Here is a 16,675-nt window from a genome sequence, read left to right as displayed (position 1 = left end):
TAGAATTACTTTCAAGACTTTAGTACTTGAGGGGCCCTAGTCTGGGGACTTTTCCTATGCACACTCTGGATCCCCTACCATCACATCTGACATGTTAGTCATTTAGCAGACACGCTTATTCAGAACCACTTACAGTACTGAGTGCATATCGTCATACAATCCATTTTTCACATTTACTTAAAATACAATCCTGGGCGAGCAATAAGCATGTAATGTTCCAGCAGGTAAACTATGGAAAGTTTTACGCTGAAATTAGACGGTCTGACTCCTGGTCTTGATGTACAGCTAGCTGTAAGTGAGGCTACCCAAAACTTACTGAGCTCTGGCGCCATCTAGTGACAGCTCAGCATTCCATAACCTTCAGGAGAGAGTCAAAACAGATGTAAAATCCTCTAGCCTTATTAGCCTAGTAGACTTGTCCCCTAGTCTAAAAGGGCTGCATGCAATATGCAGACATCTCAAGAAGCTTGTGCTGAGAATGAGAAATTCACTTTTCATTGCAGTTTCAGAAGCCGTTTGCCACAGTAAGTAAAGAATGCATGTTTGTGCTGGTATCTGTTACTATAACGTACCATACTGGAAGTACCCAAACTGGACTTTTCTTTCTATGTATTGCTCGCAACCCTTACTCATACCACTACAGACTAATTCACTCTTCACCAGCTAAACATAGTTAAGACACACAGACATGTAGCAACTCAAAACTCTTTATTTGCTGACGCATCATATTTAAAAAAGACATACCATTGCTGCCACTTACAGGGCAGTCCCGTCACCCAATCCTTCCCATACAGGATAATAGTTCAGAAAATGTCTTGATAAAGTATTCTTGTCCATCTTTGTTCCTTCAGTTATTATTTTTTTACAGTAGCAACAAACCTCTAGAATATTATTGGGGTTAACTACAGGAATTTTATTTACATTGAGCAAAAATTACACAAAAGGAAAAACATTTTGAGGAGCATTTTGGAAAATAATTTAGAAACAAAAAATACAATTATTGCAGTATACTACAATCATACATTTGTTACATGATGCGAAAGCAGCATCTTGATGTACAGATTTCAGTGCAAGTCATTTCGATATACAACCACTACCACTTGGAACAACATGACCTTTAACCCTACAGCACTAAGAGGGTGTGACCCCACCACAGTACCTCTAATAAAACATGAGCTTCACCCAACCTCTTATCGGTGTTCCCCCACCAGTGACCATTTTAATTTCCTTATGGGCAACATTTCATTAGTCAGTAATAAAGAACATCCCTATCATATTAGAGGGATACTTCACATTGCTCAGTGATCTATGTACTCTATACCGTATTACAAATTGTTGGTGAATATTACGGGTCATGAAGAGAGCAAGTAGTCATGTGAGAACATTAGATATTAATGACAACAGAATTCAGGCAGTAGACTAGAGCCACCAGATTACATTACTAAGTCAAGGCTGTTTCCAGTCATGGATGTCACCCTAAACCCCCCCATGTCACCATCTCATCTCCCCCTTTCCATTCCCACTACACCATCCTGCTTATGGCTTCAGCCACTGCGTGTCTTTGGCTGTAGAAAACAAAGAAGAACATTTACAGCAACAATCAGTTATAAACTGTGGGACAAAAAAAAAATACTCCAGAGGTTTCTGCTTCTTTTTTTTTCTTCTTTTAAACTGGGTTCCCATTCAAAACAAACTGCCGTCTTAGATTTGAGGTTGCCTCAAACCCTCCTCCACCCTGTCCAGAAACCTCAGGGTGAATGTCAGTCAACTGTTCGGAGGGGTCCATTCAAAGAGCCCACAGTAAATGTCTGTTGTTTACCTCTGCACAGGCAGCATATCACAGCACCTCTGTCTGGCCAGTGGTCTAATGGTGGCCATTTTGATGATATTCTCATCACCTGCTGCACAATGGTGCCACTACACCTCCCTCTCTCCATGTTAAGTCAGATGTTTAACCAGGCCTGCTCTGGCCAAAACACCCTCCTCTGATGTGGACACATGGCTCTAGTGAAGGTCTTTCTCAGGAGCCGTGGTTAGGGGGGTGCTGGAGGTCCTGCCCTGAGAAGATGGGGTGCAGGAAGGGGTGGAGCTGCAGTGCGGCTGCCGCAGCGGCGTTAGAGTGCCGGGGGGCGAACAGCGTTGGGTAGAGGGATGAGTGTGGTATGTGGTGGAGGGCTAAGGGGCTGTGGTGATGAAGTGCTGAGGCTGGGATAATGTGTATGGGCTGGCCAGAGAGGAAGGCCGTGTGGTGGGCAGGGATCAGTCCAGCGTGTCCCACTCCCAACTGGTGGCCCAGAGTGTGGCCTAGAGAGTGTCCCAGGTGAGACAGGGAGATGGGGGTGAGGTGGTGCTGGGGGATGTGGTGGACTTGGGCTAACTGGGGGTGCGGGTGGGGGCCGTGTGGGTGGATGCCCATGGCTGCAGCCTGAGCAGCATGGTGCTGCTGGATGAGGTGTTGTACTGTGGTGATGGAGGTAGCCGAGGCTGCAGACACAGCAGGCTGGTGGATCTGGATCATCTGCTGCTGGGGGGGAGGGGGTGCCGGCTGCAGATGGTTAGCTGCTGCAGCCATGTTCGCTGCAGCCTGTGCTGCTGCGGCTGAGGGGAAGGTCTTGATGTGCTTGGCCAGGAGCTGCTGCTGGATGTGCTGCTGGGCGGCCTGCTGCAGCTTGCCGTACTTCTCCATCTCCTCTGGGGTGAAGGTGATGGGCTGGCTCTCCAGCGGGGCCAGACTGTCCTCCTCTGCCTCCATGCCCATGTCCTCCTCCTCCAGGCTGGGCGGGGGGTAGTTGGGGTAGGCGTGCATGGGGGGTGGCTGCTGCTGCATGTCGGGCATGAGGGGCTCCATCATGGGGTTCTGGGAGGGGTCCTGTCCCGGCTCGCCCTGGTATGGGGGCATCAGCATGGAGGGCTCCTGATCGAACAGCGGCCGGGGCTCATGAAGTACCCGTGCGTCCAGGGTGAGGTGGCGGGCCTCCTGAACTACTACTACCGTCTCCTCCACTTTCTTATGAGCTGGTTGAGGGGGAGGCGGTGGGGGGAACTCCCGGATGGGCTCCATCAGGATGACCTCTCCCCCGGCATCTGAACCTTTCCCTGCTGATGACTTCTCTCCACCATCAGGCCGGGTCAGGGGGATCGCAGGGAATTTCTTCCCTGCCTGCAGCTTACCGAACAGGGGCAGCATGGACTTATTGCCCAGAGTTGGAGGCAGTTTGGGCCCAAAGTAGCCCGATGGTGGGTCCTTGATCTTGGCGCCAGACTTGGTCCCTGTGGTTGGGACATCAGATCCCTTCCTGGACTGGATCTTATCCAGAAGCTGGCGGGCAGTGAAGTGTGAGGAAGAGTTCCTCTGGTCTCCTCCTCCCCGGGACCCCCCTGCCCTCTGGCTCTGGGAGCTGCTATTGCGGTTTGGGGCTCGTGATGAGGCAGAGCGGGGGGACTGGGAGCGGTAGATGCAGGAGCGGTTGAAGTCTCGGCGCCGTGTGGCGCTGTCTGCCCGGCCCCTGTGGCCCCCCCGGCCTCCACGACCCCGGTGAGGGGAGCCCTTGGTGGAGCTGGAGGAGCGGCTGGCTGAGCTGTGGCTGCGGCTGTAGCTGCGTCTCCACGACCTGGTGCTGCTGCTGCGGCTCCTGCTGCTAGAGCTCCGAGAGCTGCTCCGGTGCCGCCGCTGGTGCCTCTTCCTGCGGCTGTGGCTGCGTGAGCGGGAGCGAGAGTCCTCTGAGGATGAGGACGAGTAGTGACGTCTTCTGGAGCGCCGCCGCCCGCCGCTTCCCCGTCGATCGTACTCGGAGTCAGAGGAGCGTTTAGAGTGTCTCCGGTGGCGCCCCCCGTCACTGTCGTCACTGTAACTGTCTGAGTAGCTGCGGCTGCGCCGGCTGTAGGCGCTCGAGGAGCGCTCTGAGCTGCTGGAGTCTGACTGGCTACGGGAGGCCCGGCCGCGGTGTCGCCGCCGGCTGCTCCCTCGCCCGTCTCCCCGACGCGACGAGTGGCTTCGGGAGCGGCCGGAGTCCTCGCTCTGGTGCCGGCGCCCCTCTCGGGGCGTGGACCTGCGGCGGCTGGATCGGGAAGCCGAGCCTCCACCTCCTTCCTCCTCACTCTCACTGCTGGGTGGTCTGCCTGGCCCGGGGCTCTTCTGGGCCGAGGAGGAGCAGGAAGCGCTGGGTGGGGCGCTGGGGTCTGTCTTCAGACGCTTGGTGCCGTTGTGCTCCTCAGAGGGCTTGGCCTCGTCAGAGCCTTTCCCTGCCCCACCTTCCTCTGTCCCGGACTTCTGAAGTGCTTCTTTGGCTGGTCGTTTCCTCTTCCCAGGTTCCGTTCCTGTTCCTGCTGGTGCTGGGGGAGCACTAGAAACCGTTGCGGTTACTGATTTTTCTTCTTTAGGCTTTTCCTTATCACCACCACCACCACCTCCTCCTTCCCCCTCCTCACCTTTGTTTTTGCTCTTCTTTCGTTTGTGTTTTTTCTTCTTTTTGGTTCTCTCTCCTAGGATCGCAGTTTCCGCGTCCCCATCCACTATGGCTCCCTTCTCTTTTTCTTTGCACTTGGAGCCTTTGCCAGATTTCTTATGCTTCTTCTTCTTCTTCTTTTTCTTCTTCTTGGCTCCGCTTGTGCTACTCTGTAGCTTTTGCTCCTCAGTCTCCCCTTGGGAACCCTCTATTTTTAAGGAGGGCTGCTCCTTATCAGTGTTGTCAGTGCTGGGCCCAGGGGTGGTGGTGGCAGCAGCAGCATTCCCCTCGTTGACTGCAGCAGCTGCCTCAGGATTGTTTTTTTTCTCAGCTCCTTCACCAGCGGGCTTGGAGGACTTTGCTGCTCGTCCAGCACGGCCCCCTTTGTTGCGGGACAGTTTGAAGTCGAAGTACAGGGGGTTGCAGCTGTAAGAGAGGGCGGGCTGAGCCTTGGTAAAATCCAGCAGCTCCGAGGGCCACTGCAGAGTGGTGCTCTCGTCTTTGCTCAGGACCAGGAAGAAGGGACCGGTGGGGATTTTGGGGCCCAAGTTGAGCTCTGGGAGTGGGGCCTCCTGCTTGTTGTCTGGTACTATAGTGGGGGCCGTTGTGGGAGGGGGGTCTGTGAAGCTGGCAGAGGCCTCTTCAGTCTTCAGTTTAGGTGATGTGGGAGTAGGAGTGGGCTCTGTGACTGGAGCTGCAGGAGTCTTCTCTGGCTCTTCTGATTTGCACTCAGTAGCTTTTGGCTGTGTCTGCTCAGAAACCTCTGCTACCACCTTTTCTTCCACCTCCTCTTCATCTTCTTCTTGCTCCCTGATCTCACACTGGTCTGTGGCCTTCATGAACACCAGGAACTGGAAGCGTGGTTTGACTCTGCAGTGGGTTGGTGGGATGTAGTGGTAGTACTCAGGCTCCTGGCCGGCCCAGCCTTCCTCCTTCTTCATCATCATCTTCAGCTTGTTGAGAGTGGAGGCTAGGGAGGCGCCATCATCCTCTTCCTCCTGCTCTGGTTGTTCTTGATGTAGTTGCTCCTCCTGCTGCTCCTCCTCCTCCTCCTCTGGCCCTGCTGTTCCATTCCCCCCTCCTCCTCCCTTGGGGCTCTCGGTGCTGCAGCCTGACGTCTCCTCCTGTCCCACCGACTTCTCCCCTCCCTCCTCCTGCCCCCCCCCCTCCTCCTCGTCATCCTGATGGAGTTTAGCGAACACTGCTGCGACCGTCTCCAGCTTCACCGGGGGTTTCTTGGCGAAGGAGAAGGACACGCTGACCTTGGAGGCCCCGGCCGGGGATGAGCTGCTCTTCCCCAGGGAGAAGCTGACGGTGGGGGCTGGTTTGGGGGAGGCCTGACCCCCACTGCTCTTCTCCTCCCCTGACAAGCCCTCCATGGCAGTGTCTGCAGGGGGAACATACTCGGGGGTTACAGCACTCCCCTCTTCACCCTTCTCCCCGTCTACTGCCACAGTGGTGGGTTTGAACATGGGACCACTTCCCGGGGTACTGAAACACAACGATAAAGAACTTATTAAAGTAAACTGTTTAATGTGTTATGCATTTCATATAATAATTTTTCTTTGCACATACATCTGCATTCCTGCACTGATAGAAAGCTGCCACACAGCTATTAGACTGTTAAACAGCCATCACAAGCACATTAGAGGCTGCTGCCTATAGGCATAGACTAGAAATCACTGGCCACTTTAAGGAATGGAACACAATGTTTACATATCTTGCATTACTCATCTCATATGTATATACTGTATTCTATACTATTCTACTGTATCTTAGTCCGTTCCGCTCTGACATCGCTCATCCATATGTATATAGTCTTAATTCATTCCTATTAAGATTTGTGTGTATTGGGTATATGTTGTGTAATTTGCTAGATATTACTGCACTGTCGGAGCACAAGCATTTCGCTACACCCGCAATAACATCTGCTAACCTAATCACGTGTATGTGACCAATAAAATCAATTGTATTGGGTTACAGCCTCCACTTCAGCCAGTAGAGGGCGGTTGAGTCTGCAGTATATACTGTAGCATGTGCTCACCGGTTCTGCTGTTTCCTCTGCTCAGCCAGCTCATGCAGCCTGCGTAGCAGCTTCTCCTGCTTCTTCCCACCCTTCCGGGAGCGTGATGACACGTTTCTCGCAAACTCCCTCTGCTTCAGCTCCTTAAGCCTCTGCAGCGGCACGGGTCAGATGGAGAAGAAGAGGGATGAGGGAGAGAAAGAAAGCAGTTAAGGATTTCTGCATCCACAATAAGGGCAATGGTGCAGCAACACCATTCAAAAAAAACATTTTATATATCTGCAAAGCCCTCTCCACTGAGACAGGCTCCTTACACTTGTTTCTGGAGTGTCTGGGATTTAAGGCTCGGTTTCTCTAAGCTTGTGTACACTGCGACAGTATACCCAGTGTGTGTAGGGGTGTAGCAGTGTGGGGGTAAGCGTAGGTCCTCCTCACCTGCTTATGAGCATGGTCGTACGAGTTGATGTGGTTGTCAAACTCTTGGTGCTTCTGGTACTGTTTCTCACACAGCTCACAGTAAAAGTTGGCCCTCAGATCTTCCAGGGCTTTAGCGATGGCCTTCTCCTTTTCCACCTGGTCCTATTGTTGGGGTTAAGGGGCGCGGGGGGCGGAGACAGGAGATGTGAGTGACATTGATACAGATTAGAGATGAAAAGATGAAATAAGATCAGAGCCAGTAAAATCTGGTCTTTATTCTCCTATCATAGGGCTTGGTACTGGTTGAGTAATCCACAGGAAACTCTATGGTTGTTTATCATTGAGGTTAAAAAGTTCAATAACTGAAAGAAATCAATCGCAAGGTAACAAATTGAAGTGTACAAGGATTGTGCTCGCAGGTTGTTAATTATACAGTGCATTCGGAAAGTATTCAGACCCCTTCCCCTTTTCCGGGGGGAAAAGGGGAAGCCTTATTCTAAAATGGAATAAATAATTGTTTTCCCCTCAATCTATACACAATTCCCCATACTGACAAAGCGAAAAGTTTAATTTTTGCACAATAATTAAAAACAGAAATATCTTATTTACAACATCCTTGAGATGTTTCTGCAACTTGATTGGAGTCCACCTGTGGTAAATTCAATTGATTGGACATGATTTGGAAAACTATATAAAGGTCCCACAGTTGACAGTGCATGGGGTCCATAGAGGTATGTGGCAGGGTCTACAGTCAATCACAGATTCCGTGATTACAATCACGGATTACAAAAAGAAAACCAGCCCCGTCGCGGACCAGGATGTCTTGCTCCCAGACAGACTAAATAACTTTTTTGCTCGCTTTGAGGACAATACAGTGCCACTGACACGGCCCGCTACCAAAACCTGCGGGCTCTCCTTCACTGCAGCCGAGGTGAGTAAAACATTTAAACGTGTTAACCCTCGCAAGGCTGCAGGCCCAGACGGCATTCCCAGCCGCGTCCTCAGAGCATGCGCAGACCAGCTGGCTGGTATGTTTACGGACATATTCAATCAATCCTTATCCCAGTCTGCTGTTCCCACATGCTTCAAGAGGGCCACCATTGTTCCTGTTCCCAAGAAAGCTAAGGTAACTGAGCTAAACGACTACCGCCCCGTAGCACTCACTTCCGTCATCATGAAGTGCTTTGAGAGACTAGTCAAGGACCATATCACCTCCACCCTACCTGACACCCTAGACCCACTCCAATTTGCTTACCGACCCAATAGGTCCACAGACAACGCAATCGCAACCACACTGCACACTGCCCTAACCCATCTGTACAAGAAGAATACCTATGTGAGAATACTGTTCATCGACTACAGCTCAGCATTTAACACCATAGTACCCTCCAAACTCGTCATCAAGCTCGAGACCCTGGGTCTCGACCCGGCCCTGTGCAACTGGGTACTGGACTTCCTAACAGGCCGCCCCCAGGTGGTGAGGGTAGGTAACAACATCTCCACCCCGCTGATCCTCAACACTGGGGCCCCACAAGGGTGCGTTCTGAGCCCTCTCCTGTACTCCCTGTTCACCCACGACTGCGTGGCCATGCACGCCTCCAACTCAATCATCAAGTTTGCGGACGACACTACAGTGGTAGGCTTGATTACCAACAACGACGAGACGGCCTACAGGGAGGAGGTGAGGGCCCTCGGAGTGTGGTGTCAGGAAAATAACCTCACACTCAACGTCAACAAAACAAAGGAGATGATTGTGGACTTCAGGAAACAGCAGAGGGAGCACCCCCCTATCCACATCGACGGGACAGTAGTGGAGAGGGTAGTAAGTTTTAAGTTCCTCGGCGTACACATCACAGACAAACTGAATTGGTCCACCCACACAGACAGCGTTGTGAAGAAGGCGCAGCAGCGCCTCTTCAACCTCAGGAGGCTGAAGAAATTCGGCTTGTCATTCACATACTTTTACAGATGCACAATCGAGAGCATCCTGTCGGGCTGTATCACCGCCTGGTACGGCAACTGCTCCGCCCACAACCGTAAGGCTCTCCAGAGGGTAGTGAGGTCTGCACAACGCATCACCGGGGGCAAACTACCTGCCCTCCAGGACACCTACACCACCCGATGTCACAGGAAGGCCATAAAGATCATCAAGGACAACAACCACCCGAGCCACTGCCTGTTCACCCCGCTATCATCCAGAAGGCGAGGTCAGTACAGGTGCATCAAAGCAGGGACCGAGAGACTGAAAAACAGCTTCTATCTCAAGGCCATCACACTGTTAAACAGACACCACTAACATTTAGTGGCTGCTGCCAACATACTGACTCAACTCCAGCCACTTTAATAATGGGAATTGATGGAAATGTATGTAAAGATTTATCACTAGCCACTTTAAACAATGCCACCCAATATAATGTTTACATACCCTACATTACTCATCTCATATGTATATATAGAGTACATCTCATATGTACTCTATATCATCTACTGCATCTTGCCATCTTTATGTAATACATGTATCACTAGCCACTTTAAACTATGCCACTTTATGTTTATATACCCTACATTACTCATCTCATATGTATATACTGTACTCTATACCATCTACTGCATCTTGCCTATGCCGTTCTGTACCATCACTCATTCATATATCTTTATGTACATATTCTTTATCCCTTTACACTTGTGTGTATAAGGTAGTTGTTGTGAAATTGTTAGGTTAGATTACTCGTTGGTTATTACTGCATTGTCGGAACTAGAAGCACAAGCATTTCGCTACACTCGCATTAACATCTGCTAACCCTGTGTATGTGACAAATAAAATTTGATTTGATTTGATTTAGAGCTCCGAGACAGGATTGTGTCGAGGCACAGATCTGGGGAAGGGTACCAAAAAATGTATGCAGCATTGACGGTCCCTTAGAAAAACAGTGACCTCCATCATTCTTAAATGGAAGAAGTTTGAAACCACCAAGACTCTTCCTAGAGTCAATATATTGAAGGGACCGCAGGTAGGCTAGTGGTTAGAGTGTTGGGCCAGTAACCGAAAGGTTGCTGGATTGAATCCCCAAGCTGACAATGTAAAAATCTGTCGTTCTGCCCCTGACCACGTTCTGCCCCAGTTAACCCACTGTTCCCCGGGCGCCGAAGACGTGGATGTTGATTATGGCCTCCGCACCTCTCTGATTCAGAGGGGTTGGGTTAAATGTGGAAGACACATTTCAGTTGAATGCGTTTAGTTGTACAAGATTCTCTGGCCTGATGAAACCAAGATTGAACTTCTGGCCTGAAAGCCAATTGTCACATCTGGAGGAAACCTGGCAGCATCAATCTGTGGGGCCGTTTTACAGCAGCAGGAGGGATCGAGGGAAAGATGAATAAAGTGCAGAACAAAGTTTCTGGAGACCTGCTCCAGAGCACTCAGGACCTCAGACTGATGCAAATGTTCACCTTCCAACAGGACAGTGACCCGAAACACACAACCAAGACAATGCAGGAGTGGCTTCGGTACAAGTCTGTCAGGTTGTCCTTGAGTGGCCCAGCCAGAGCATCTCTGGAGAGACCTGAAAATAGCTGTGGAGCAACGCTCCCCATTCAACCTGACAGAGCTTGAGAGGATCTGCAGAGAAGCATGGGAGAAACTCCCCAAATACAGGTGTGCCAAGCTTGTAGCGTCATACCCAAGAACACTCGAGGCTGTAATCGCTGCCAAAGGTGCTTCAACAATAGTACTGAGTAAAGGGTTTGAAATAAATGTGATATCAGTTTTACATTTTTTCCTGAATTTGCAAACATTTCTAAAAACCTGTTTTTGCTTGTCGTTAGGGGGTATTGTGTGTAGATTGATGAGGGACATTTAAAAATATATATATATTTTAGAATAAGGCTGTAAAAAGTAACAAAATTAGGAAAAAGCCAAGAGGTCTGAATACTTTCCAAATGCACTGCATATGTAATTTCTGCAGATATACCGGTACCCCGTTAAAATAAATTATTTGGCACATTCATGACAGTATGAGCGTTCCAGTAGCTCCATTGACTGAGCATCCGTCTGTCTGTCTGTGTTTGTCTCATATATTAAGAATCTCACAGCAGCACAGACAGCAACTCCTCACATAAAGTGATCCACTTTTCTCCACTAGAAAGAAGCGCAAGGGAGTGGGAGATGAGGAACAGGAGAAGCTCTATGATTCTCCAAGGCCAATTTTATTGCACCGACACACAGAACGGTAGCAGAATCTTAACAAGACAAGGCTATGAGTCACTGGCACAGGAGAAAACCAAGAAGGTATGCAAATGCAGGAAACGGGGTCACCTTGAAGCGAGTGAACAAATGCTAGTGAGAGATTGTTGAAACGAGGACCTTGAGAAGAGAGGCGTATGTATGGCTGGATTGCGTTAGCTAGTAAGAAGAGTCTTTCTTACCTTGTATTTCTGCTGTAATTCCTCTGTGACTTCCTTCTCCACCTCCAGCACTTTCCTCTTCTCTGTAGCATCTTCGGCAACGTCCAACTACACAATATGTAAGTTAACAAACTCGTTAAGAACAAACTAAAATAGAACTCACAAATACACAGACCCATTTTAGGATGTCGAAGGATACAAAATGTAGAATATCGATATTTTGCTAGCCACTGACAGTGTCTTACCTCCATCTCCATGCGTCCCATCCCCATGACATCATATTTGAGGATGATGGGCACAGGGTCAGTGCGTCCTGGGGGGAGAGAGACAGAGAGAGGGGGAGGTGAGGCTCTGACACTGGGATGAGGGGACAGCTCAGGGACAGCCTGCTTTTAGAGCACAGGGTGCTGGGGTTAGAGAATATTGCCTTGAAGTGCAAAGAGACCAGAAAAGCTACAGTGAACCAAACACCAGCCATTCTCACAGCTTACCATAGCCACGGCACAGCTTAAGTACCCTGACTACTTCTCAGCTGGGTTCTCTTTCTAGAAAGATGCATCCAAATTGCTGCACTGATCCTAGTTCTAAGAGGTAACCAGCAGAGGCCATATGAGCAGTTCAGAGACGTCCATTTGGATAAGGGAGGGGAAAAGGAAATGGAGGGATAAAGTATACTGGACAAAAACGGAGTGGCAAGGACAGGGTTTAAGCCTGTATCTGTCGCAGTCTCTCTGTGTCTCCCTCCAGTCTCTACTACTGAGCGTAGCCTCTCTCTCCCCTCCCTCCTCCAGTACAGCAGTCCTGTTCAACAAGAACGCCAAGTTTACCAAGGACAATACTGCCGGAGGGGCTGGCTGACGCAGCTGCTACAGATTACTGAGCAGAACACCACTGCGACAACAAAGTACAGCCTCCCCATCACCCGGCTCTGAACTGCCCAGTGACTGACCCCACAACCCCCTGTACTGTCCCATAGGAGACCCAGCCTCAGCTCCCCCTCTAACCCAGGCCTCTCATCATGGCCCTGGCCTAACAGGCTCTCCCCCACTTTCCCTCAGTCTACTTAAGCCATGTTACGTAAGCTGTGAAAAGAGCTAGATAAGAAGGAAATTAACTTTAGAAAAATAAATGAACCAACCAAAAACAACCAGAAAACAGAATGAAACAGAAAAAGATCAAAACTATGTTGGAGATTTGACACGTAATTGCTTAATCCACTCATAATCAGCCAAACGAAGCAGAGAGAGAGAGGGAGTAAATAAAGGACAAGCACTGAACTACAGCGGAGTGACGTCACAGGCCAGGAATCGCCATGGTGACATTGCAGGGGAGGGGATACTTACCTGAGAAAATAGGGTATGGGGTGGGGTTGGACAGACAGGGGTTCTCAAAACAAAAAGGCACAAAACAGAATTTGGACTAGTCTGCTGCAGCAGTGACTGTTGGTTGGCAGCCAGGTACATAGTAAATCAGAGTCCAATCAGCACTTCAGTTTGGTTTCAGTTTTTTTTCTCTCTCTCCTTACTCAAGATTACGGTATTATCCTCTTGATCGATTTTAGACTCAGTTTATACCCTTGGGCAAGAGCGATTATGAACATTTTAAAGATGCTTGTCTTTAGTTAACAGGGCTAGGAATTAACAAATCCACAATCGGAAACAAATAATGACTAACTATTATTTCCACATAGCACAACCTATTAGCTATTATAAACTGGGTGGTTCGAGCCCCGAATGCTGATTGGCTGAAAGCCGTGGTTATCAGACCTTATACCACAGGTATGACAAAATATTTATTTTTACCGTTCTAATTACATTGGTAACCAGTTTATAATAGCAATAAGGCACCTTGGGGGTTTGTGGTATATGGCTAATATACCACGGCTAACAGCTGTATCTAGGAAATCTGTGTTGCGTCGTAAGTAAGAACAGCCCTTAGCCGTGGTATTTTTGCCATATACCACACCCCCTCGTGCCTTATTGCTTAATTCTAATCCACGTGCCCCCCTACCTCACTAGTGAGGAGGATAGACTGTAGTCTCTCATTCTGAAACTAAGTGTAGGTTTGGTTTGCATCTTAAATCATGTGATAACTAATAATGTAGGGCTGTAACGACATTAGCGGTCTGAACGCATAAAACCAGACATATTAAAAGGGGCTAGTGATAATACAGTGACTAAGGTCTTACGTGCCGACTGACTACAGTCATCTATTGCAATGGAAGCCAGCGTGATAATCAGCATTGGCATAACAGGGCAGCAGCATAGGCTTACATACCTAATGTATTCATTAGTGCCAGAATACAGATGTGAGACTAATTAATTCCTAGCCCATGGGGCAAAAAAAACAAAAAAAACAATTTGAATCCTCTCTGTTAACATCTGTCTGTTCTCTGAATTGTTCTTGTATCATTGTTATGGTCACAGCCCAATGGTATAATCCTAATTCTTAAATTATAGCCGCATGTGGATCAAATAAGGGCCTGTCTGGACTCCAAACCCCACTACAGTGTCTGTCTGCCGGTTGGACACATTAAGGCACATGGTCTCATACTAACTCTTTCAGCCAATTTATGATCTGAAAATGTGGTCGCGGCACCGTATGGCGGTGTGTGACGCAATTGCCAAATTGAGCTCCGTACCGCATCGCCGTGCGCCCCTCAAATTTTGTAACAATGTGGAGGGCTCCGTATAGCTCCGCATTGACATGATTGGTTGACAGTAGGTGGGAGGTCCTGTACAAAATACAAACTCACTTCCTTGACAACAGCTCTGCGCTGCTCCCTGAAGAGCAAGAAGTATCAATGCCCTGACTTCCGCAGAGGCCGTATCACCATAAATGCTGCACAGTCAATGCAGACGTCCAAATGACAATGCAGCGCCTTTCACCCTTGGTGATCCGGAGCTGGTTTTCTGTTCTACCTGATAATTAATTGCACCCAGGTCTAAATCAGTCCCTAATTAGAGGGGAACAATGAAAACACAGTGGAACTAGCGTCGAGGTCCAGAGTTGAGTTTGATGGACCTAGACTATTAGAGTGAATATTGAGCAGTCCAACCACAAGGGGGACTGCTTGAGACCAGCCCACAGACAGACAGACCACTGCAGTAAAGCTCTCCACCAATGGACAAGTTCACTGAGAACACAGGGGAGGAGTCACAATCCAGGCACCTAATCTTCATGAAATACGATTTTTTTTACAATTACAGAAGATGTCCCCAACTATAACCATCTTTAAAAACACAGTGACAATACCTTCAGCATTACCCATTCCAGTGGAAAACAAAGGGACCGGACAAAAAAAGTGTGCATCTAAATCACAGTGTGAATCACAAGGTACAAAAACTTTAAAAAACTGAAAACAAAATGAGAATGTTTGTAAGAGTAATGTAGATGTATATATGATAATATACAAGCAGCAGAATGAGTACTAATACTGAGAGAGAATTGAAAGCCTATATAGCATTGGTGCTCTGATGATGGGAAAACAACAAATGAAAGAAATGGGAGGGAAAAAAACGAAACAAAATAAAAACAATTCAATCGGGGGAAAAATAACATTTACCACTAAGTTTACCATCAGCACAACATGGGCAGGATCAAATCGCTGTAAAAAAGAAACACCAATTGGTTAAGCAGGAAGATTCGAGGCACATAGAAAAGGGCGGATGTGGTGGGGATGGGAGTTTGGGGGGGGGGGTTAAAGCCCTCCTCTCCTCTCTTCACTCTTGGCCCTCTGGGTGCTTACAGGGATCTCCTCACCACCACACTCTCTCACCCACCGTCCCAGTCCTGGCTCTTACTACCCCAATATCCCATGGGTGCCTGGACCCCCTGTTCCTCTCTCCTGTGGTAAGTAACCAACAAGACCCCTCACTTTTCCTTCACCCTACCCCAAAGATTGAGAGCTAGAGCCAGCAGCTGGCTTCAATAACATCCCCATCAGATAAGAGCCCTGGGGGAGTTGAGTTGGACTCTGTTCTGCAGGGTAGGGGATGATTGTTTAAACAGCTGAATTTGAGGACAGATCCACTTGGAACAGGAGAACAGGGCGAGGTTCCCTGTCCGGCTGTCCTACAGATCATGCTTTAAATGTAGTGTGTTAAAATATCTATCGCATCTGCTACAGTAAAGAGGAATGACCATGCCTCATTTGATACGAGCATGCAACCAATCAGCTGCCCCTGACAACAGAACACCACTCGACACACAGCCACCATTTCTCCCCTCTGTCAGCCTCACAGACAGATGTTTGTCTTGTCAGCCTGGTTAGCCTAGATTCCCCCAAATCCCCTCACTGTCCCACAGTCAGCAAGCTCAGTTTAGGACATGCTTACCCCCAGGATGGTGAACAGAAAGGTACCTGAAAAAGGGGGCCACAGGGCTTTGAGCAGTGCTTAGGAGACTTGGTCTAGCACTAAGTGTGCAACAACAGGAAAATAACAGTCAAATGACTATTTAAAATTTAATTTTAAGTACTCCATGTGAAGGGTCCTTTGAGTGTAGCAGGTTGCCTATACCGAGCACTGCTTAAATCCCCAGATGACTGACACAGTCGAGGCAGGCAGGGTTGAACCTCTGGGACAGGCATGCTGTGCGGGGGGAAGGCCAAAGGGAGAGGGATGATGGGTGTGTGTGACATTGGTGGACATGGGAGGGAGGGGCAGACACATTTTGGGTGCAGGAGTGGGGAGTGAGGTTTTCCCTGTAAGTTTTCCCTAGGGCACCCGTCAGTGACTGACACACACAAATACACACGTCTCAGTCCGACATGACAACTGCACACATACATACAGTACACACTCACTCCACAGGTTTGAAGGTAAATACAGGCAGATGGGGGAAAAGAGGGCTACTCTGCAAGCCATTCAAAAGACTGAGTCGTGGTCACAGCCAATCAGAACCCCCAACCATGGCAGCCACAGACACTCAAAGGGAAAAACACAAATCTAAAGAGACTTGGAGCTGGTGATTCTACAGGATGTGATGCAATCTTTGGTTACTAGGATCTACCTTGATTTTAATTGGATTTTGGTCGGGGTTTTCGTACTTGGAATCAAAGCACTGTAGGTACTTGTGAGCAGATTGTGAAAAGTGAAATAATAGTTTAGTGGTTTTATAAAGCCAAGAGGAGGAAGCCGAGAGAGGCCAGTATTAGCCTACGTTGTAAAGGGGGGTGTTACATTCAGGTCAATTGTAGAGAGTGGGAGAAACACACACACACACACTTATACACACACAGACATACAGAGGGAATCCAACAAACCTTACCTAAAAAAGGGGCAAAAAGAACAAAAGAAGAAATAAGAACAGAGTGAATACAGTGAAAACTCAAAGCACAGGGGACACATTGCTATCAAGTCAAACAAGCTTCTGTTCTGACAGG

The 16,675-nt window shown here is 48.7% G+C and overlaps 1 protein-coding gene across 11 annotated transcripts in view; it reads right to left on the bottom strand.

Annotated features, from left to right (window-relative positions):
• Positions 1 to 691: 691 nt before the first annotated feature.
• Positions 692 to 16,675, bottom strand: part of LOC139578395 (G patch domain-containing protein 8-like) — a 37,550-nt gene continuing 21,566 nt past the window's right edge. For 6 of the 11 annotated variants that reach the window (XM_071405929.1, XM_071405938.1, XM_071405911.1 and 3 more), the window contains 5 exons: positions 11,535 to 11,602; positions 11,311 to 11,397; positions 6,904 to 7,047; positions 6,490 to 6,620; positions 692 to 5,936 (listed from right to left, as the gene is read on the bottom strand). In XM_071405929.1, the coding sequence (XP_071262030.1) occupies positions 2,021 to 5,936; positions 6,490 to 6,620; positions 6,904 to 7,047; positions 11,311 to 11,397; positions 11,535 to 11,602 (4,346 nt within the window). In that variant the 3' untranslated portion in view covers positions 692 to 2,020. Of the gene's footprint in view, positions 5,937 to 6,489; positions 6,621 to 6,903; positions 7,048 to 11,310; positions 11,398 to 11,534; positions 11,603 to 14,854; positions 16,561 to 16,675 lie in introns of all 11 variants that reach the window. The other 5 variants (XM_071405967.1, XM_071405985.1, XM_071405993.1 and 2 more) reach the window with 3 other exon arrangements.

This window comes from Salvelinus alpinus, chromosome 1 (assembly GCF_045679555.1).
Source record: "Salvelinus alpinus chromosome 1, SLU_Salpinus.1, whole genome shotgun sequence".
NCBI classification, from domain to species: Eukaryota; Metazoa; Chordata; class Actinopteri; order Salmoniformes; family Salmonidae; genus Salvelinus; species Salvelinus alpinus.
Note: the sequence above shows the minus strand (reverse complement) of the source record. Positions and strands in the feature narration are given on the sequence as shown.